This window comes from Gossypium hirsutum, chromosome D03 (genome assembly GCF_007990345.1).
Source record: "Gossypium hirsutum isolate 1008001.06 chromosome D03, Gossypium_hirsutum_v2.1, whole genome shotgun sequence".
Classification (NCBI taxonomy): domain Eukaryota; kingdom Viridiplantae; phylum Streptophyta; class Magnoliopsida; order Malvales; family Malvaceae; genus Gossypium; species Gossypium hirsutum.
Window position 1 is genome coordinate 14898774 of NC_053439.1, and position 23909 is coordinate 14922682.

At 33.4% G+C, this 23909-nt stretch overlaps 1 protein-coding gene across 3 annotated transcripts; it reads right to left on the reverse strand.

The window, feature by feature from the left end:
* Nucleotides 1-563: 563 nt before the first annotated feature.
* LOC107949593 (uncharacterized) lies at nt 564-8041 on the reverse strand. Of its 3 annotated transcripts, XM_016884308.2 has the most exons (15): nt 7514-8041; nt 5809-6202; nt 5551-5728; nt 5329-5468; nt 4032-5250; nt 3834-3937; nt 3524-3668; nt 3155-3223; nt 2983-3028; nt 2510-2880; nt 2246-2325; nt 1979-2114; nt 1364-1553; nt 1160-1242; nt 564-885 (listed from the first exon to the last, which is right to left on the reverse strand). In XM_016884308.2, exons 1-15 carry the CDS (start codon nt 7617-7619, stop codon nt 751-753), a joined length of 3396 nt encoding a protein of 1131 aa, XP_016739797.2. In that variant the 5' UTR covers nt 7620-8041; the 3' UTR covers nt 564-750. The 3 variants fall into 3 exon arrangements, 2 of the variants coding, with proteins under 2 accessions (XP_016739797.2, XP_016739799.2); XM_016884310.2 differs by lacking the exon at nt 7514-8041 and having other exon boundaries at nt 5551-5738; nt 5809-6037; XR_005911266.1 differs by lacking the exons at nt 564-885; nt 1160-1242; nt 1364-1553 and having other exon boundaries at nt 2099-2114; nt 2246-2353; nt 7514-7965.
* Between the last annotated feature and the right edge of the window lie 15868 nt (nt 8042-23909).

Consider the following 23909-nt stretch of genomic DNA (forward strand, 5'->3'; position numbering starts at 1 on the left):
AAATTAATTGAAATTAAATCGATTTGGCTAAAAGTAAAAAATTTTAAATTAATAGTAATTTGAATTAATTATTAACCGAACTAGTTATATGGTAGAAATAGTTCATATAATAATCTCTATAATTTAAGGCAATAGAGGATATCCGCATATTTTAGCATAGAATAGGGAAAAAATTAATGGACAGCAGAGTTAAATTGAGAGGAAGAAGAATGTTTGATCAACAAATCAAATTTTGTTGGTTTATTTTCATTAATCAAAATAAATAAATAAATAATTTTGACGTTTAAAATATAAATATATTTAATTAATTTATTGTTCGATCATTATATAATAATTAATATTATTGTTGGATTTATTAAAATTTTTTTATTGATAATATAAGTTCTAGTAAATTTTTTATTATTATTTTGAACAAAATTTATTGTTTGTTAAATATTCATGAAAATATTTTTAAATTGTTCGCAAATCTTCAAAATATTTGTTAATATTCATGAACAAATGAATAAACAAAGTTATATAACTTTAAATTAAAATTCTGAACCTAAAAAATAAAGAAACAAATATAAATGCAAGCTTGATTTGATTTCCATCCCTTCATATAATTTCAAGATTTACTTACAATTTCCATGACAAAAAGAAAGACAGAATTTGGAGGCGTAAGATACAATTGAAGTATTTGTCTCCGGATGGGCATGAGAGATGATCCGGAAGGATTTAATGATGCCAGACTTGTCTATATGAAAATGCGACTTAGTTTGCTTTAAACTCACCAAACTTGTGTTTTTCTACATGGAACTGCTTGAATACATACTCCATCTCTGGAAATGCAGACAACAGCAAGAGCTCAAGAAGATCATATGCCAGCAGCTTCAAACAAACACTAGACTGCAATTAAGATATGAACAAGTCAAATTCGTTAAGCTATGAACCATCACCAACTGTAATGAGTTTTATAAGGTCTACCATCCGCTCAAATAGACTGTTACTCAGACATACTAGATATGCTTCCAATATGGGCAAATGGGAAACAAGGTGTCCCTCAAGTCTTAACAACTTAAACAGTTGCACCAATCTAGTTTGGTGTTTTATTAATTAACTTAAATGAAGTGCTATTTCTGAAAGTAAGACCGTGTCCCAAGTCTCTTATCTCCTAAATTACCTGAATGAAGAAATAGAGGTCCTTAGCAGATTGTTCGTACTCCTTGCGACCAACAAGACCCACAATGGCAGCTGGTGCATTGTCTGTATCAAGAAATTCAAGTTCATTTACTTTCCTTTAGGTTGAAAATTTTCATTTTAATAACACAGGATCTTGTATAATTGCAGACTATTAATAAGAAACATTCATGACAAACAAAATTACCAATCATTAGCTCATATACGAATTTTGCACGACGTTCTGCTTCTAGTTGTTGCTGCTCATCACTCAATCTAGGTGAACATGTTTCAGGAGGTAGCGAACTGCAAGGTGAAGCCTTGGAAGGGCTACTGGATGATGGCGGACGTTGTTGCCTTGGATGTTTGGTTATGAATATACCATCAGGCCAAAGTATCTGCATGACAATGACATATATTAGTACCGTGCACAGGCATAAAATTGGTGCTTCCATTTCAGAATTCTAAACATCTTAATACAAACTACTTCAAGTCCCCAAAAACAAGGATTAAAGTAGTAATGTTAAGAAAATCAAGGAAATAAAGAGAAAAATGGTGCAACTTGACTACAACAGATAAGATAGAGATCTAGGCTAAGATGTATGTACTAATTCCACTAGAAATAACATAATTTGTTCTGGTACAAATGAGGAGGCAGTCTGCGTATATCGCGGGGAGCTGGTCTGCCTCTTCCATTAAATCCTCTAGCAAACTTGGTCAAAATGAGATTTTCTTTTACATCGCTGATAGATCTAAAAGATATTACCCGTTCCATTTGCTAAAATTTTCAAAAGAAATATCATTTCTGAGATCAAACGAATACCTTCTCAAGACGCTCGATTCCTGAAGCAACAACTGAGCCCTTGCGCAGCATCTGGATCTTTTCTATCAGCCAATCATCAAAAGCATCACCCATTCCAAGTTGTAGGATTTGTTTGGCCACCCAAAAAGCCTTCCTCCTGAAATGCACATACAGAAAAACGATAAAACATGTGCATCTGGTTAGAACTAGATGCGACAGTGCTAAGCTGAAGATCAAAATATAAAGCTGACACATATGTTAATAGTTCATCTCAAGCCATTTGTGTACCTGATCCACCCGCCATCTTGGAGCTGGAAAATGACATCCACCAAATCCAAAATGGGGACACTTAAATTTGGTGGCACCCACTGCACAAAAGATGTCTCAGTTAAACCCCTGAAGAGCCAAGAAGCCTCACAATTTCAAGTCAGTTCGCAAATACTAAAAATTAGACAAGAAAGTTTTACATCCCATTAAGCAAGGTTATAAGGACCATTTTAGTTCTACAAATGGACACAGAGGAAATAAAATATTTGACCTTAAACTGATTACCTCTGTAGGAAAGGTTGGGTGCGAAACAGCATCAAGAACCAACTCAGAAGCATCTTCCATTCTGTCATTCACTTTTCCTTTAACATTCTTCCCCGTGTGTCTTACAAATGAAATCTTTGACACTCCAGTATCAGAATTACTGCCTGAATCGTCAATGAAGTTACCCTGTTCTTTAGTGAGAACTTTTGGAGGATAAGACATATCTTTTGCATTTCTTAATCCATCCCTTGCAAGATTTGGCTTCATCTGCCGTGCAGATTCCTTGCTTTCAGTGTCTAACTGCTCTCTCTTAGAAGATAAAGGACCCGCCAGAGGCACCAAAACACTTGAGGCCTTGTCGCTCTTTTCAGATGGATTACTGTCAAGGTCAACTAGAAAGTTCCAAGCAACACGAAAAATTGAATCAGCCAAATACAGGTAATGAAAGGAAAACCAAACTATGAGCATGGTCTGCTAAATTAAATCTGAATTACCTGACAATGTCTCAATGATAGAAAAAGAATTTGAGAATACATATGTCTGCATTACAAAATGTATATTATAAGAGATTGTGCTTAAAAGGGAAGAAATCTGAGACTAAACCCTTCCCCAAGGAGAGAGAGAGAAGCTCTATTTTTCCATTAGAAAAAGAAAATAGAAGTTCACCTGGGAGTCAACACTTAGGAAGTCCCAAACTTCAATTGATCCTGAAATAGTAGGAAGCTGCAGGAGATTCTGAAGTAGCAAAAATATTGATAATTACTATAAAGGTAGTCAGATAAAGCAAAACTTGTATATAGCTTACATTACAGTTATTTCTACTTTCAAAACAAACAAACAAAAATTATAGTTATTTCTGATATATAACATGGATAGATCTCGTACTTGCACTTTGGATAGATGGAAGTACTAGCAAGCAAACAGTCCAAAATATGTTTTAGGAAGAAACCTCAATATGGATGTAAAATATCAGTTTGAATAACTTCAGTCAACATATATGCCTCCATTGGCAAAGAAAAATGTTAAGTGTTTAACCTTTAAATATCTGTCAAGCAATTTACACCGTTCTCGTATTACATGAACGTCCAAACCTGTTGAGAGAAAATGCTTTGGTGGCAAGTGAAGTTTATACTCCGGAAATTGTTTAAGGCGTTGATGCAGCTCCTCAAAATGTCGGAATCTGAAGGAAAACAACTAAAATGATTAACAAATGATGGAGGTGAAAAGTAAGTATAACTGATTTGCAATTGTTAAAAACTCCAAGCAAAGTGCCTATGCAATGAAGAATGAATGCCATATAGAATGCATCATGGGTGTGCATGACCAGAAAGCACATTCTAAGCACCTTCTCTTTATTGACCAGCTATTATTGTTGTTTACATCTGTAACAAATATGGAATAAACAGCAAATGTTTTGGAGCCACTCTTCACAATATTTGCACCCAAAACCTGCCAAAGGAAATAATATTGCATTAATCATGTAAAAAGAGAATCTACCACCAAAGAAAGAATACTGAAGTCTGTTCTGATCATCAATAAGTACCTCACATCTCAATTTAAAGAAAGAATCTACCACCAACGAGTTTTGCAAGGAATTAATAGTCAAACTATAACTAGAGATAGAAGCAGCAGACAAAGAAGCAGTAGCTCCACTGTGAAGTCTACCAAAGAATTCAGTCTCAGAATCATTGCTGGAGTCATCAGCTTTCTCATGTCCATTCGGTGAATTAAGTATGTCCTGTCCATCCCCTGATATAAAGCTAGACCTATCCACCTCTTGCCAGACAGGCAACTTCTGACAGGTCAATCTCGATCTTTTTCTGCTGGATGGGGTTCTGGTTAATCTTCGATACTGAACATGCCTTCCACCAGCCTTCTTTGCCATATGGCCCTCAGGATTTTCAAGTGGATGATGAATATGCGAAACTGCCAGATTTCTGTTACTCTTGCCATCCCAAACTTTGGTTCCTGGAGAACCAATACCCGTCACAGTTCCTGTTTCTTCTTCTGAAGTAAAAGAATCACTGCTTTCTGATTCAAACTCCTCCAAATCAACAAGGCTGTGTTCATCATCTTCCTGACAAGATGCAACTGAAGAGTAGTACGATATATTGCTAGCTTCTTTTAGGAATGATTTTTCTATTTTGCGCTGATCAGTTAATGTAGATTGAGCTGCACACCTATCAGATGTGTTAAGCTTGGTAGGACACTTCTCTCTTGTCTTAGATATTGCTTTTGAATGATCCACTGTAGCAGGGCTCCCAGCAGAGTTATGCCGAGGAACTTGCTCAATCAATCGTTTTTCCTTCTTTTTGTAGTTTCTCCCTTTCGTCCACATGTTCTCAAAATTTTCAGGAGCAAGTACCTCAGTCTTTCTACAGGAAATGATATCTAACATATCACCCCATTCTCCTCCTGTACGATGTTGCTCGATACCTTTTCCAGCACTAGTTTGAGAGTTCAAAGGCACAGAGCTCCAAGAATGGGAAGATCGAGTATCCATGGAAAGCAGTGGATCCTTCATAAGATGTGCTCCGTTTAGGTTATCTGTTGCAGTGGTGCCTCCAGCAGCTCTGGACTGATCAGTTTTTAATTGTACCAATTCAACACCAGTTACAGAAGGATCTAGAAACTTAGAAAAATGATCAGAAGGGATCCTTGAGGAGCCATTTGATTTGTATTGAGATGCACCTTCTGCAGCATCGACTCCTTTAGCTTTGGTCATAGATATAATAGCAGATTCAATTCTCTCATTTATAAACCTATCACCAAAATTCAAGATGCTCAAGAACAATAGCATATTAATGAATGAAGTCAAGAATAATAGAAAGATTGATCACCTTGGACTCACTAAGTTTAAGACTGGTCGCATTACTGCACAAGCCAGAAGTTCCCTGGCAACATACCGAAAGAAAGAACATTGCAGATCTTCGGGTTTGAATGTGAAAGATATAAAACCACCCATCAAATGTTGCAACACCTAAAACAACAGGGCATAAGGTACTGTTAGACAGATAGACTATGTTGGTAGAACTAGGAGGTCGAAGGAAAAACTCAAAAACCTTGTGCTCAGCTTCAGTAGAGAATAAAGCTGGGTGCAGTTTGTTCTCTGCAGCCATAACACGTCTTATTTCAGCATCTTGATGTTCGATAGTCAGCGGTATAGATTGCTGCTTTTCAATTTTTGCTTTATTCACTCGAAAAAGCTCCAAGTGAGTACAAATGAGATTAATAAGGTCCCTGCATCATCCTAGAAGTAGATCAGTATCCTCTTAATCAGTCTTAATCATAACAAACACAGTGGAGGAATGAATTCATACCTTGTGAGTAAATCGATGAGATTTATATTTTTCATGCGGTCTGAAAGCTCCCCAAGAACACCATTTATGATCAGCACCAGTTCTTCTGGGCCTTCCCTATCAGGTGTTAAACGAGAATACCATAGATCTGTCACCCACTCAGATATAAGATGTCTTGTGAAGTGATCTATTGCGTCCTCTACAATAGGAGAATTCACTTTCCTTCTCCAATCAGAACGATCAACAACTTTAGGACGCTCTGGTGGTTGCTTTGGAGTCAATGAACTCATAGATGAAGATTTTCTGTTGTATACAGCAGCTTTCCTCCGCATTTCATAATCTATCGAAATGTATCGTAGGAGAACGATTAAGGAGGCAGCAGCAGGCAGATTAACCAAAACTGAGGAACTTGTCACTGATATAAGAAATAGGAAAAAGTAAGCATATTTTAAAATGATGAACAAAATATAGTGGCAATGATGTAAAGAAAGTTTCCTTTTAAAAATCATTCCACGTAAAGAAAATTTTAAGGTAGGAACTTGATATGTTTCAATTTTTCATGGTTACAGAAATCTAATCCCACCTAATTGAGGTCAGTTACATGAATCATGCCATATAATGCTCATCTCTGGGGCTATATCCCCCCAGTGCCTACATTGTTCAGTATTCAAATCTAAGTGTCTATAAGAAAAAAAAGAAACTGACTTAATAACCCATGACAGACTGCACTAGTGTGTGCTTGGTCCAGAGAGGGGTAAAGAGTATCATAAGAAAGTGAAACTCCAAACAACTGAAACAAAACAGAATTAAAAACAAAATTCTTAATCATACTAGTACGGTGAAAGAATCCACTGACTGCATTACATTAAGCTGCAACCAAATAGTTTTCTTAACAATTGGTTCTTTTTACCCTAATTGTAACAATCTGTACAATGATTACTATTTTATCAATGAAGTAGCACCATTAATTGGTAGCATTACACTGAACTGGCAGGTAATGTGTATAAAGGAAAAGGAACTAGTGCTCTCTCTTTATGACTATATTTCATGGCAATTTCACATTAAGGAACTGAAGTGAAACACCAGCAAGTGCAATTTTTTTTGTTCTTTAACAAGTGTAAAACTTTTGATCTCATAAATGATGTTAACTAAAGTTCTAGTTTCAAACTGAGTGACCTCAACAATAGTTAAATACTTGGTGGCTGCAACTTGAATTCATCACCTAGACAGTCGAATGCAAGACTGACTAAACTGGTAGGTTATAGAACATCAATTCCAGTAAATAGGAAAAAATAGCTATTTGAAATCCTGGTGCCACTTTAATTTGAAACCGAAGTTTAATAAAACTTCAATGCTACAACCTGCAGGCTACATAAATTATAACCGGTCCGATTTCATATTAGTAATCGATGAGACTAAGCAAAATTAAAGTTACTAAAAATTTAGTTTTAAAAGAGTAAGTGAACAGAGTCAAAATCCTAACTGAACTCAATAACAAGTAATTGAATAAAAGTACTAATCAATCAAACTTGAAGATCAACCCAAAAGTTAAGCTATCAAAATCATGTAGTAAATCCAGTAGCAAGTAAGTAATTGAATAAAGTATTAATCAAGCTACACTCGAAGATCAAAAGGAATAATTAAACAATCAAAAGTATATAGTAAATTCAGTAGCAAGTAGATGAAAAATACAAAAGAAAGAAAGAAGAGCATTTGAGAACTTAACGTGACATGAGATAGGACAATCCAACGACGCAGATAGCTAAAATCACGATCCGCTTCTTGGCTTCCTCCACCAAGTCACGAACCGTCACCTGCTTTGGCATGTCCATTTTTTGCTCGCCAAGTAAAAAAACTAGCAAATCAAATCAAAGAATACATCTCTCAATCGAACGAATCATTGTTTTTTCCCCCTTTTTCTGTATCTCTGTATTCATGGAAACTGCAAACCACAGCCACAACAAAGCTTACACAGAACCAATTGGTAGAAAAGCGGAAGAAGAAGGAATGAAAGAATGTGAAGGGAAAATGAAATGAAGGAACTAAAGGAAAGGCAGTGTTTGGAAGGAAAGAAAAAATTATGGAAAATTTCAAGACGAGAACCGTTAGGTTATGTTTTGGAGTATTCTGATTTAGCTTTCGCGTATGTGTTTACATTTTCTACACCTTTCATTATTTTTTCTGTTATAATCTTCTCGACTTAGGATTATATTTCTGGGATTAATTTGGTTAACAATGCGATTAATCAAGGTTCAAAAAAACATAATGCGGTTAATTAATATATTGTTTTGAGAATAATTTATATTAAAATATTCTAAAAGGTTTCGTTTGGAAGCACCATTCAAATATTATCACATTATTCATTTTTAAAGATAACGACACTCATTTATATATATACTGTATTCTCTAATTTAATTTAATTTTAATTAATTTTTTAAAATAATTAAATTTTTAAAAATAAACGAACATATTTTTTTATAATCTTATAATTATTTTTTATTTTCTCAATTTTTTATTTTTTTATTTTTGTGCAATTATCTTTTTAAAAGTTTTTAATTTCTAGATAGTCAATTTTTTTCCATTTTAAATTGTTCTCTATTTCTTTTTTTTTTAATCACTTAACAAAGTTTGATGATACAATTTGTGGTGACTATAATTTTTCAATTTCCTAGTTTTTTTATTTGATGGTTAAAAGTTTTTCTTTATTTTCAATTTTTCTTTGATCTCTTCTTTTAATTTTCAATTATTTATTTTAAGTTTTTAAATTTTTTTCTTATGGTTTTTTTACACTATAATTCCAACATATTTGTCTTTTTCTCAAAATTTTAACTCTTAATTTAATTAAAGTTAAATTAAGTTCGAAAAACGGTCATATATAGATGAGTATATAGTAATATTTGTATGTCTTTAAAATTTGATGATGTGGTACTATTTTATTGGTGTCAAAAAATTATGCTTTTTAGGATGATCGTAATTTAAGTTGCTCCCATTGTTTTTTTATACAATTAATATATTGTTTACATATAAAATCTATTGGCAGGTGCACGAGCTTCAAATCTCACGGTCACATCTCTGATTCCACCTCAACTGGCTCTGGCATTATTACCAATTCTCAGCTTTTTACCTCTTTGCAGAGTTGGCATCGACTTAGCAGCCTTATCACTGATAACATCTGACTTCTTCGAGCAATCTCGCATAAAATGTTCAGTGAAGTCGTATCTGAAATAAGCTCTCATTTTCAGTCTACACTCTCCAAAGTGATTTTTTCCCCAATGCTCGCAATTTGGTTTATTCATGTTTAGAACACTTCTTGTACTAGTCATGTATCTTGAGGCCTCTGGTAACTCTGTTTAGACATTTCTCTTCTCTGGCAATCTCTTTTTAAATGTTCTTTGGAATTGTATTTTAAACAAGCTCCTTTTTAACCTACACTCACTTATGTGGTTTCTCCCACAATGTTTGTACAATATTCTATCCACATTGCGAATATTCCTTGTGTTAACTACGAACGTAACCTGGAGTCGCGAAGTATTACATCTTAGCATCTATTTCCTCGAAATACCTGAAGAAGTGGATAAATGACTTTGGAGATCTCTCGACTTTTTAGGTGAAGGTGTCAGAAATGACCTGGCTATACTGCATTTTCCAAAATCTTAAATCTTAGATCTTAGACTCATCTCCGATCAAGCTTATCATATTAGAGTTAAAGAGCTAAATGTATTGAAGATTGCTTTCCGAACTCGATATGAACATTATGAATTTCTGGTAATGTTGTTTGGGCTAAGTAACGCCTCAGCCACTTTTATAGATCTAATGAATCTAATTTTTTAGCCGTACTTGGACAGATTTGTTATTGTGTTTATTGACAACATTCTGATTTACTTGAGGAATAAAAATTAACATGATCAATATCTAAGAACTGTATTGTAGACATTGCAGAAGAAACACTTGTATACAAAAATTCAGTAAATGAGAGTTCTGGCTACAATAAGTAGAATTTTTGGGACATGTAATTTTGGCTAAAGGTATCTAAGTTAATTCGAATAAAATCTTTGTAATTGTAAATGGGAAACTACTAAAGAATGTTACAGAGGTACAAAGTTTTCTGGGACTAGCTAGATGTTATCGATGATTTTTACTTACTCGATACATCTGGGCGATAACAAAATGTATAATGACTTGAAACAATTGTTTTGGTGGCCGAGAATAAAAAAAAGAAATTTCAGAATATGTAGCAAAATGTTTGATATGTCAGCAAGTTAAAGTCAAACACCAGGTTCCGTCAAGTTTATTGCAGCCTATGAAGACTCTAAAATGGAAATGGGAACAAGTTACTATAGATTTTGTATCAAGTTTACCTTTATCACTGAAAAAGAAAGATAGAAACTGGGTAATATTTGACAGATTGACCAAGTTAGAACACTTTATTCCTATTAGAATTGACTATACACTCGAGAAGTTGGTTGAACTCTATATTTCTGAGATTGTCAGATTGTGCGGTATGCCACTATCTATCATTTCAGATTGAAACTCGAGATTTACCTCTAGATTTTTGGGTAAGTTACATGAAGCTTTAAGGACGAAACAGAAATTCAGTACAACATTTAATCCTCAAACTGACGGACAATTAGAACGAGTAATTCAGATAATTGAAGAGATGTTGTGATGTTGTATTATTGAATTCAAAGGTAACTGGGTGAAATTTCTACTATTAGCTAAGTTTGCATAAAATAACAACTATCAGTTGAGTAACAAAATGGCACCATACAAGGCTTTATATGAACTAAAATGTAAAACTCCATTGTAATGGTCAAAGTTGAGTGAAAGAAAGTTGGCAGGGACTAATATGATACGAGAGATAGAGGAAAAAGTCAGAGTTATACAGGATTGTTTGAAAGCTACCTTAGATTGATAGAAATCTTATGCTAATTTGAAAAGAAAAGATATTGAATTTTAGATCGATGATAAAGTGTTTTTGAAGGTCTCGTCCTGGAAGAAAGTTCTGGTTTCAGCGGAAAAGAAAAACTTAGTCTGAGATTTATAGGGCCATATAAAATTCTAGAAAATGGTTGGTCTGGTAGCCTATTGATTAACTTTGCCTCCGAAACTCGAAAAGATTCACAATGTGTTTCACATGCCGATGCTACGATGATATCAATATAATCCTTCTTACCTGATATCTCCCGATGAAATTAAACTATAGCCTGATTTGATGTATAATGAAGAACCAGTTAAGATTTTGGCTCGAGAAGTAAAAGAAAAATGAAACAAACGAATATCACTAGTGAAAGTATTATGGCATTGTCACGGCACAAAAAAGGCTACGTGGGAATCGGAAGACAGCATGAAATCATAATACCCTAACTTATTCTCAAGTACAAGTTTTAAGGACGAAATTTCTTAAAGGGAGAGAGTTTTAACAACCTGTTTTTCAATGGTATCAGATCGACGATTTTAGAACTCTATTTTCGATGTCCGAGTCCGTAAATATTTTAATATTTATGGACTAGTATAAAAATATATTAAATTTTGGTTTCTTAATTTTGCCGAATTGATAGTTAATTAATGTGCAATGACTAAATTGTAAAATTTATAAAAGTTTAAACACTATAGATTTTTAACTAGCTAAAGGACCAAAAGAGTAATTGGACCAATTTGTAATGTATGTTAGTGGGAAATGATGGATGAATCCACTAAGTTATGCTTAAAAGGTTAATTAGATTAATTAAAGTAAAATTTACTTAAATTAAACCAAATTAATAATGCTTAATCATGGTATAAAAGGGAGAAATGATGGAGAATTGTCATAATTCTTTTCTTCTTCACCGTTCGTTCTTAAGAAATAAAAGAAGATAGGGTTTCATATTTCAGAACAATTTATCTTCAAATTGCCAAGGTAATTCAAGTCCTTTTTCTTATAATCTTTATGTTTTTAAAGTTGTAAGAGCTTGATTTAACTAGCTTATGTACCAATTTGTAAAATGTTAAAGTTTCTAAAAGTTTCCATTGATGAACTCTTGATGAAATTAATGTTAAATGGCTAGATTTTAAACTTAAATATGAAAAAAGACTACAATGTATAAATTTCAAAATTGGTGTGAAATTTCTATAATTATTGATAGTAGCGAGTCTTAAAAGGATGTAATTGAGACCAGTTTCGAAATCAAAGCTCAAATTTGAAAGATATTGCAATTTCAATTTTAGGGACTAAATTGAATAAAGCACAAAATTTTAAGGGCATTGGAAACACTAAAAATTGAACTGATTCATATTCATAATAAGATGTTATAAAATGTTTCGAATTGATAAATTGAATTGAATAACTATATAGATCAGAAATTGGATCAAATCGAGAATAATCGGGGAAAAGACAAAATTGTTTAATAGTGTCACACCCTCTTTTGTCGAGCTGGTACTGTTTGGGAGACTATGGTGGTGAATACCACCTAAGTCGCGAGACTTAGATAAAATAAGGTTAGGAAATTTGTGGCGAAGTACTTTGTTGAACTTAGCCGATACTACGGCGTTCCATTCCACGGAGTGGCGAGTTCTTTGTTGTGGCGAGAATCTATCCTCATGGTGTGATCTTCACAGACCATCACCACCACATAGTCCTAATTATTATGTTTCTCACTATGTAACTAGTTGGTCCTAATCTAACCAAACCAAATTAGGAGTCTAACTTTCTCTTAACCAACCACCTAGTTTTCTAAATATCTTGCTAGTGCCCCTAACTTTCCATTACTATTAAATCAGTTCTCCGTCTCCTCTTTGAGTTCGGGTATTTTGGAAATTCGGGTGTGACAACTCCCTCACTCTTAAAGAAAAGTTTATCCTCGAAATTTCCACTCGAGGTAGATCTGAAGCAGTCACCAGGTAAAATTGTCCTTCCTAAGACAACCCACTTTTAACTTAGAGGTTAACATCCCTATTCACCTAAGTGGTCTAGTATGTTCCCAACATTTTAAACCACTCTTCCCGAGTGGCGAATCTGGACTTTTCACGAGTAGAGGCCATCCGTCGACAAGGGATTTCTCGGTCTTCTTGGTGAAGCATTTAGCGCACACTACATCAAAGTAATAGGATTGGGTTTATTCGAGCGTGTGTTACTTCTGGTGGATACTTAATAAACTTTTGGCTATGGCGAACATTCTCGCTTTTCCCAATTATCGAGGGGTTCTGGAAGAAACCCTTCCCCCTTAATTATTTCTTTTGCTCTGTTCTTCGTGAGCATGGGATCGCACCTAGACAACTCACTGGCTTTTCTTAGTGGACCCTAATTGCATATTTCATCGATTGTAGCCTAAGGGGCGAGCCACCCCTTCTTGGCGTTTTTCAACAATTATATCAATTAAAGGTAACTTCTCGGGGGGCCTCAGTTGGGTTGGCCTTGTTACAGCCCGTTTTAAGTTAAATCAGAACAGTGGTTTTGGGACCACAAATTTGAGTCCGAAAAGAAAAATTATTTTAATATTATTTTATGGTCTGAATTGTGATAGAAATATCGTATGAAAATTTTGTTAGGAAAATTTTACCAATTACATGTTTAGTTGATAAAAGGACCAAATTGCATGAAATGTAAAAGTTGAGTTCTAGTAGTTATAAGTATCAAATAGCTATGGAATTCAAAGTTGGATGTCCTTATATGACAAATAGACCATTAAGAGGGGTTAGTAGATAAGTATGATGATTCATCCATGGAAAATTAAATAAAAAATGAAAAAATTGGAAAGATGAAAAATAAAGCAAAATAAAAGAAAATATCATCATCTATAACATCTTTCCCAAAATTAAATACATGGAAACCCTAACTAAGAGAAGAGAACTCCAACAAGTTTATTTGGCTTAATTGGGTAAGCATTCTTGTCCCGTTTTTAGTAATTTTTATGTTTTTGAGATCGTAAAAGCTTAATTTAGCTGTCTCGGGGATTAATTTGTAAAGTTATCAAAGTATTAAAGTTTTACCATGGATGAATTTGCATGAATTATGAAATTTATGGTAGAAAATGAAAGGTTGTTGATAGATAAACAACTTTTGTAAAGTGAATTTTGATGAAATTGTGATTTAGGAACTAAATTGTAAATATGTAAAATTTATAGAAAATTATTGAATTTTATGAATTACAAGGGCTGTAAATGTTGCATGTAAAAACCAGCTAGGCTGGGATAAGGATTAAATTGCATGAAATTCATTTTCCGAGCCTAGGGATGAAATTGTAATTAATCAAATATATAGGGGCAAAATGGTAATTTTACCTAAAATGTGAATTGAATTGAATTGATTATGGATTGTATTAAATTAAGTTAAATTTACTTGTGTAAATCCAGATATACCAAATACAGAGATAGATCGTGGAAAAGATAAAGTAACGGATTAGTAGATTTTGTATACACGAACATTGTCAAGGTAAGTTCGTGTAACTAATTGTATATTTATATGTTTTAATTAAATATTGTGTATGTGAATTGTGTAAATTGCCATGTATGAAACTAATCACATATCTAAATATTTCCCACAAGTATTAAGTCCCGTTGGGATAAATAAAATTCGATGGATACTGGGTTCCCGAATTGGTTGTGGTCCTGCATATGTTTCAGACACACCACAGCTTGAAAGAGTGCCCTGTTATTATTTCTCTCGAGCTTTTCATTATATGGATCTTGCGAGCTTCCCGTTAATAGTTTTTTGGAGCATTTCGATCAATTGTGATCCTGCATGTGTTGTGGACACACCGTAGCTCTTATGAGCGTCTTGTTATATGGTTCTTTGTGAGCTTCTCGATTAAAGGCTCTTTGTGAACTTCCTGATTAATGGCTCTCCAGAGCTTCCCGATATGGCTCACTTGAACTTCCCCATATATGGCTATCCGGAGCTTCTCGATTAATGGCTCTTCAGAGCTATTCGTTATTGGCTCACATGAGCTTCCTAATTATGGCTCTTATGAGCTTCTTGTTATATAGCCCGGATAAGCTTCCCATTCCATGGCTCACATGAGCTTCCTGTTATATGGCTCAAGGGAGGGCTTCCCGATTATGTGCTTTAACGAGCACTCCCGAATATGAATTGACAGATTATAGATTCGTACACTTCGTGTGTATTATCGTGTATCCATTGATATTTCAAATGGTTCAACGGACAAAGTTCTTATATAAGTTAAGATGAATTCTGAATGAGATACTACCTGTATACACCTGAAAACACATGGAAAATTAATATTTGATGAGCTCATCCCTTATTCTTGATATTTGCACGAAATACATGACTAACATGTTTGATGAAGTTGTGTCTTTAGGCTATTATCCAAATTACTTGGATGCATTTTTGTATGATTACCTTAAAGGTAAATGAATGGTAAGTTTATTTCCTGTTATACGAACTTACTAAGCATTAAATGCTTACTCTATTTTATTTCTCTTGTTTTATAGTACTTCGGAAGCTCGTTGGGTTGGAAGCTTGGCGGAGATATCTCACACTATCATCCAACAGCTCATTTCGATGTAAATAGTAAATTAAATTTTAGGTTATAATGACATGTATAAACTAAATTTGGCCAATGATGGCATGTAAAAGTATGGTTGAAACAAGACATTGGTATGGCTTGTAATTGGTATGTGTTTTGGTATGTTTAAATGATAGTTAACCAATAGGCATGGTTTGATTTGGTATAGTTAATGCAAATGAGTTATATATTATTGATCAATTTGGTAAGATTGAATACTTGGATGTATGAGGTAATATGATATGTTTAAGACATGTATTTGGCTTGTTTTAGTTGCTTGGTTATGGCTTATATATGTGCTACTTGATGTGTTTAGGTTGAAGCTAAAAAGGGGTGAGAAATATGGCTAGGAAATGCCTTTATTTTGTCCACATGGGCAGAGACACGAGTGTGTATCTTAGCTGTGTGTCCCCTGCATCTATAAAATTTCAAAAGAATGCTCAGAATTAATCACACTGCCTGGCACACGGGCGTGTAGCTTGGCCGTGTGACCCCTGCACCTGCACATGGCCTAGCATACGAGCGTATGACTTGGTCGTGTGACCTAAGTTAGAGAGTTACAAGGGTATGGACACGGGCTGGGACATGGCTGTGTGCCCTATTTCGAATACCAACACAGCTTGAGACAGGGGCGTGTCTATTGGCCGTTGATGATTTGTTTGTCGTGGCTCTATTTGACCAACCTGTTATGTAGTTCCCTTCGTCATCCCAAGAATCCCTTTCATCATTAAACAACTTGTAATTAAAATTTTCCATAATTAAATATTCTAGTCAACAAGGTGAATACTAATAAAAAATTGAGAAAACATAATTAATGAATATAAAAATTAGTACACTATCTAGCTCGTTCGTCTTTTAGCTAATATTATTTACAAGTAATTGATTCAATAACAATTATCATCGTCGCAATCCCCGAAAACTGTGCGAACAACTTGACCACCTTCGGACTTACCAATGTCTAAAGCGTGAATACTGGAACTAAAGATATAGATTTGAGGTGGTGTTTGCAAGTATACAGGTTCAATTGTAATATAGTTTGTTTACAACGAAACATTTGGTAAGTATTCTGAGGATCATACCCAAGGGATTTCAGTTTGGGGAAAACTGCTATCAAGCCAATTATATGAAATAATTATTAATCTACTTGAATCACGAATTAGTAGTGTTAATCAAGAAGTAAGGTGACAATAATAATAAACTAAACAAATTTAACTAAACCTAAATCTACACTTAGGTTCATGTATGAGCTTTTCCTATTAGCCTAGATCCAATTATTTTATGTAATTAATTATTGATGTACGGTTCTAATCAATCAACTAGTTGATACCCTAGCAGGATATTTTGATCTTCCACTAAAATAATGAGTCAACAATGACAATTTATCTTCCGACCTCACAGTCCAAATCGGTTCGGGGTTAAGGTGTTTATAGATAGGCCATACCAATTTTGGGTTAATTCCCACTTAAATGACTTTCTAGGGTTGTCAAGCCTAGGCTTTATGTTCTTCCTCTCTCAAACAGCTAATTTGTTAAGAAACTCTATCATTCAATCAATTAATTAAGTTAAAGCAACTGAAACATGCAAAACATGTGGAAAGTATAAATTGATTCTAATCTTTACACAAACATTGATCTAACAATGTCAAAGAAAGAAATATAAGGAAGAGAATAAGAAAAAGAGATGCTCATGGATTTATCGATGAAAGCGTGGTTTCAGAAAAATCTCTCTTTGCGGAAGTCTCACTTCGAAATAGGATCTTCCGATTACAAAAACATAAAATAACCTAAGTAAAAACTAGGAATGAAAGAAAAACCTAAGAATCAAACCCTAAAATTGTGTGTTTAACCTTATTACAATTGCCTTTATATAGGCTCAACTTGGAATATTAAAGTGCCTAAATTATCCTTGAAGTCTTTCTAGTTTGATTAGGATAAATACACCTAATTTCCCTTCAAAATGTAATTAAAACATGCATGAATTTTTGGGCTGCGCAGGGGTTTGGTTCCAACACAGGCCTACAGTGTTGTAACATCAGAGTCTGATGTCGTGACATGGAGGGCAATTTCGCTCCAGAACTTGTTTTTAGCTTCTGTCTTCGATGTTGAGACATCACTATCTTGGTGTCGCAACATAAGCATCAGTTTTGGCTCGAATAAGTATCTTTAACTCCTGACTTGACCTACAAGACCATGTAACCTTATTTAGATATATAAAATGTAATAAAAACTACTAAAAAGCATAAATTACTACTTTAAGTATGAAAAGTCTAAATATATACTACGATGCTTTGATTTATCTATTAAACAAGCTAAAGTTATGTGTAAAAAGGATATAAATAATACATATGAGGGGAAGCACACCCTATTAGCCCTTCTCCCTCTCCTAGATAGACTAGAAACTTTTTTTTCTATTTAAAATAAACCTCCACAATTCAACAAGGGTTTTTATCTTCTCTCCTTGTAAATAGATGGCACTGGTAGAGCTATTTACATAACTTCAAGATAGTGTTACTCTGTCGAAAAATAGAGAGAATTTATTCTCAATTATTAATTATACTTTTCTAGAATAAAAAGTCTACCAGCTTCTATTAAAGAAGAGAGAATTTTTGTTTTTACTTCAAAAGAAAAGAAAACTTTTTTAGTTTTGTGTTTTGATTCAACTGGTTCGAGCCCACACCTGAATAGTTCATTGTACGAGAATAGCAGAGAAGATCATTTGGTTGAAAGCCAGAAAAAATCAAGGATCTGCTTATCCAAAAACACAGGTATGATTTCAGTCTAAGGTTTATTTCTATAACTATCACAAATCAAATCGGTTTTCAAATTTTTAACTTTTCGCTGTGCAAGAAAACCATTTTCAAACTAGATTTTTTACAATATTTTCTTCAATGATAAGGAATATGAGCAGAGAATATGAAAATAAAAATATTCTCTCCACTACCAGGTCGTCCTATTTATAGGAAAACTCTAATCCAAATTCCCATTTTAAGTAAGTTCTCTAATAAATATGCATGCACATACGTTTCCACTAATTAATCACATCTTACGAGGTTCTCCAGGTGTCTTGGTTACTAACACATTACCTCCACTAGGATGCCACATGACTTAAATGTGTCCCACTCACTCCTATCTCTAACTTAACTAATTCGTTTACAATAACACAAAACACGGGTGACGAAATTATTGGTGGGAGGATCCGTCAAATAAGGATCCTGCCAAACAAGAACTTACCAACTGTGGAATAAGAGTCTACAAACTTGGCGAAGGTCAATGAAATACTTTGCCACGGAATTGGCAATGCCAACCAGTCTAAATCTCACAACTTAGGCTGTTTTGCCAGTACAACCATATAAAAATAACAATTCGCCAAGAGAGGGTGTGACACACTGGTTGCCTAATGTTTAACTAATACTAAGCAATACAACGTGGTCTGATCATAATACAGAAAGATAACTTATATTATTATACGAACCTAAACATGTCTTTAATCTAATTAGAAATTGTAATGACCCGAAAGTTAGTGGTACTAGAAAGTGTGGTTTCGGGACCCCGTTTCCATAAATTGGACTATTAAATATTTACGAGCTATGCTAGGAGTGAATTGAATTTTAGTTAAGTAATTTCGTTGAATTAGCACTTTATTTAAGTACAAGGATTAAATCGTATAAGTGGTAAAAATGCAATTTGCTAAGGAATTATAATTAGAACTTAAAATAAATGGTTTAAATAGAAATTATACATTAAATTACTAACATATGGACGGTTGAAGAATAAAATATGTTTTTATATTATAAAACATTAATTAAATTATAAAATAAAAGTTAAACTAAATTATAATAAAACACTAACCAAAACTATAATAAAACAAAAAGAAAGTAGATTAAAAGAGAAAACACAAATTCTTTCATCCAAAATCAAGTCAAAGCTAAAGGGAGAAGAAGAATTCAAGGCCTAGCATGATTTTTCAAGCTTCAATTGGTTAGTCAATTTAGTTTCTTTTCTTATAATTTTTATATTTTTGGAATCTTGATAGTTCGAGCTAGTCGACCCATGTCATAATTTTTAGTACTGTTAAAGATTGTGAGTTTTACATTGATCGATAGTTGAAGTTTTTTGTGGTATTTAGATAGATTTTAAGTTTAGTTTAGAAAAAGGACTAAATTGTAGAGTCGATTGATGATTTTGTGCAATAGGGACTAAAATGGACAATTTGTGAAATTTGTGGCTCATTTCAAAAATTGGAAGTCCTATAGGGATTCTAGTGATTTCATCATTAAATTAGAGGGCTAAATGTGAAAATTATATCAGGTTTGGTTTTAGGGACTAAATTGAATAAAATGAAAAAGTTGCATAAATTAGAAATTGAATGTAAAATTGGTTGTGTATTGATAATTTATTTTGTATATTTTAATCTATAGCTAACTTCGACCTGGATTCCTCAAAAAAGAATGGAAAAGATAAAGTCGTTAATGAATAACTTAGAGTTTACGTTTTGTGTTCCTATAATCTGAACTCTTTGTAAATTGTTACATTTTGAATTGTTTGTGTATGGTAAGAACACGAGGCGAGTCATTTTGGGTATAAAAATTATTTAGACTGAATTGAATTGATTGATATATCTAAAGACTAAATTGAATATTTATGAAAAATGTATATATATTGTTCAAATGTGAAATTAAGTATGTAATGTGATGATATAATGCTGTTGTAAGTAAATTTATATGGTTATGATCAAAATAAAGGTGAAATGATATATTTTATGCTAATGAAATATGAAATGGGAACCCTATTAACTATTCAAGCTTCGGATATAATTGGCATGCCATAGGATAGGAAGAGTTCAGGGTTCCTTTGAGCACGAGTCAATAAGGCATTGGGTTCGAATTTTCTTTGGTTTAACCGCTGAGGCGCTGGGTGTCAAACTTATTTATAACGATGGGCGCAACTATTTGCTTCAGATTTATCTGATGAGGCACTGGGTGCCAAACTAGTGTGTTGGTTGGATCTGTGTATCTGTCTGAGTTCGAGTCGTGTTAATAGGGAAACAAATGGTAAAATTGAGATATTTGATACTAAAATGGAAAAATATGGAGAAATGGAGATAAAATGTGAAGTGGAATATGAAATGGTGGATTGAACTATGAATATTTATAGTATTTGTTCAATTAACACTAGAATTAAGGAGTTGAGATGAAATGTGCCATTACATTAGTTGGATTTACAAAGGACTTATGAAATGTGATTGTTATGTCTTAATATTGGTAAAATGAGCATATTGGAACTATGTGAATTAGCCTATTGAGTTTACATATTACATATCATCTATAAAACTTTTATGCATCACTGTGACTTATATTATGTTTTAAATGTTCGGATTATAGAAATACCAATAAGTTATACTCAACGTACGATTTTGTTTTTCCCATGCACAGGTTAGGTACTTATCGATTCAGTCGTCGATTCAGCATCAAGTGGCAATACTAAACTTAAGTGTTGGTGAATTGTTCTTTTTGGTCTTGGCATGTCCCTAGGAATGTTTTTATACTTATATGTGTTTGGTTGGCATTTTGAAGGCTATGTATATATATGTATGCATGTTATGTTAATGCTCTTGTTGTTGATGGCTTGTTATGTTGTTTTGTTTTTATGCTTAATTTTCAAATGGATGAGATAATATCATGGTATGCATTGTGATTTGATTGATGCTTGGATGTGAATGATGGATGATATACATTTAGGTTATGTTTAGGGATGTTTTGGTAAGTTAATGCTTAATGTTGGAGATTGATTGAGTGGTTAATTGATGCTTGGGAATTTGAATATGAATATATCATTTAATGACTATTGAATTGGTATTTGTATGTTCTTTTGGTTGTGCTTTGAATAATGGAAATGGTTGAGATGTCTTAAAGGCATATTGGTATTGTTGTGTTTATACTCATTTGGTTAGCTTAAAATTATGAATTGAGGTGTCAATTTTGACATATTAGTTAGGCACATAGGATGGTGATTTTAAAGGATGTTTTGGGCTTATTTTGATTTGCTTTTGAAGTGGTTGAATATGGTATAAAAAGGGTGACTTGTAGCCTAAGTGATTTTTGTTAGAAATCTTGTTTTGAAAGGTAACTACAGGTTCACATGGTTTGAGACACGGCTTGGCACATAGTCGTGTACCATACACGGGCTCATGGTACAACTGTGTGGTCTATAAAAATTTAAGTGATTTTGGTGCACGGGTCCAGAGAGTTACATGGTTTGCTCACACGGCTATGTGACCTATCCACACGACCATCTGACCCACTCACACGGACATGTGGCCTATCTCACACGAGCACGACCTGTAGACTGTTTAGCGACACTACCATGTGGTTCATCACACACGATCTGAGCTTTCACACACGACCAGGTGACACGGCCGTGTGACCTTTGTATGCAGATTTTACCTTCCTTTTTGTTTTTAATTCAAATCAATCCATGTTCATTCCCGAATTGTTTTTAAGCATTTTTATACTAAATATTTATCTAAAATGGATTGAATAATTTATTTATACATGCTCGTATATGATTATTTAATATTTATTTGAGAATTACATGAATAAATTATATGGAATTTGTTTGGTATTTGTTGTATCAAATTCAATTTGGGAGATGTCTTGTCTAGGGCATCAGAGCGGATGACTCCTAAAAGATAGAGACATAGATGTGACTGATTGAATTGACAGTACATCAAACATGACCCAAGTAGAATAGATCCTGAATCCGTTTATGGATTTATTCACTTGTGACATTCATAGTGTGGCATACCTAAATCTTGAGTGGATGATGGTCTATGTGTGCATGACTCGTACACTTTGATGTAAGTAAAAGCTTGAGTTCGAATAGATAAGGAACTGAAAGTGAAATTCTTAGTTTGAGAAATTGGTAAATGATATCCTCTCATTGGCATTACATGGTTGATGAAAAGTAAATGTGGCCACGGGTTATTCGTCTTTGTGATGAATGACTTGATTACTATTTAATAGTAATTGACTTTTCATGAAGGAAGGTGTAATGGTTATCATGAGATAAAATAAAATCATATTGGGAGAGCGAATTTATCCCAAAGAGAATAAGGATATCCTATGAGGGTTATGCAGTTATGACAAAGTCATTAGACAAGCACTCATCGATTTGCGTTTGAAATGATATGTCATTAGAGAGAGATCAGTCACAATGCTATAGTTGAATGACTTTGTGATTAAATGAATTTATAATTAATAAGAGAAAAGTTGGAACTTAATTATAAATCATTTGAGTGCTAATCACGTATGTCCAATCGATCCCTCTGCTAACTCGTTGAAACCATAAATGAATATAAATGTATAAAAATGGTAAAGTTAGAGAAATGGAAAATATTTGGAAAATAATATGGCTTACTCTAAATGGAAATGACTTGAAAATTTGATTTATGGTTTTTCAAATTATTAATTAATTAATTAATTAATTGAAGTTCCAAAAACGAATTAAATTAATTGGTCATTTGAATCCGTTGAATGTAGAACGATTAAATATATTTTATCATAGATTCTTTTACGGTAAAGTTGCCATAATTTTAACAAAATTAGAATCGGGTTGAGAAAATTATTTAATTGAAAATTTAATTTATGATGTTTATTTTTGGAAAAAGAAGTATTGGTTGGTTTGACTTATAAAGTATTGGGTTAAAAGTTCAAGAAGTACTTATAATTGGACCCGATAGTGGAGAGGCCCAAAAGCCCCTCATACTAAATATATGGGACGATAAACCCTAGTATATGAAACAAAGATTTTGTTTTTTTCTATTGAAATAGACTTCTACTAATTGAACAAGGGTTTCACTTCTTCTTCCTATAAATAGATGGCATTGATAGGGCTAAATACATAACTTTGAAATATTGTTATTCTGCTCGAAAATAGTGAGAATTTATTTTCTAAGTATAAAATTTATTTTTCAAAATAACAATTATATCAATTTCTTTTGAAGAGAGATGTGATTTCTCACTGAAAGTAAATTAAATAATTTATGGTTCTATATTTTATTTGAATTCGTTCGAGCCAACACTCGAAGTAGTTCATGGTAAGAGAAAAGTGAAGAAGGTTGTTCGATTGAAAGACAAGAACAATAAGGATCTGTCTAGCTGAAAACACATGTGTGATTTTGATAAAGAATTTATTGCTATAAATATCACAAACTTGCTCGGTTTTCAAAATTTTAATTTTTGCTGTGTAAGAAAACTATTTTCGAACAAGTTTTTTTCCAACACCACATTCATTAATGTTTCTCATTTCTCCAGCTTTACCATTTTTATCCATTTCTGTTCATTTTATTCAACATATAATTCATTTCTGGTTTTAACAAGCTAACGGAGGGATCGGTTGGACATATGTGATTAGGGATCAAATGATTTATAATTAATCTCTAGCTTTTCTTCTATTAATTATAAACTCATTTGGTCATGAAGTCATTCCAGTATACTATCGTGATTGAGCTCTCCCTAATGACATACCATTATGAAAACAACTCGATCAGTGCTCGTCCAATGACCTTGTCATAAGTGTGTTACCCTCATAGGATATCCTTAATCTCTTTAGGGTAAATTCGCTA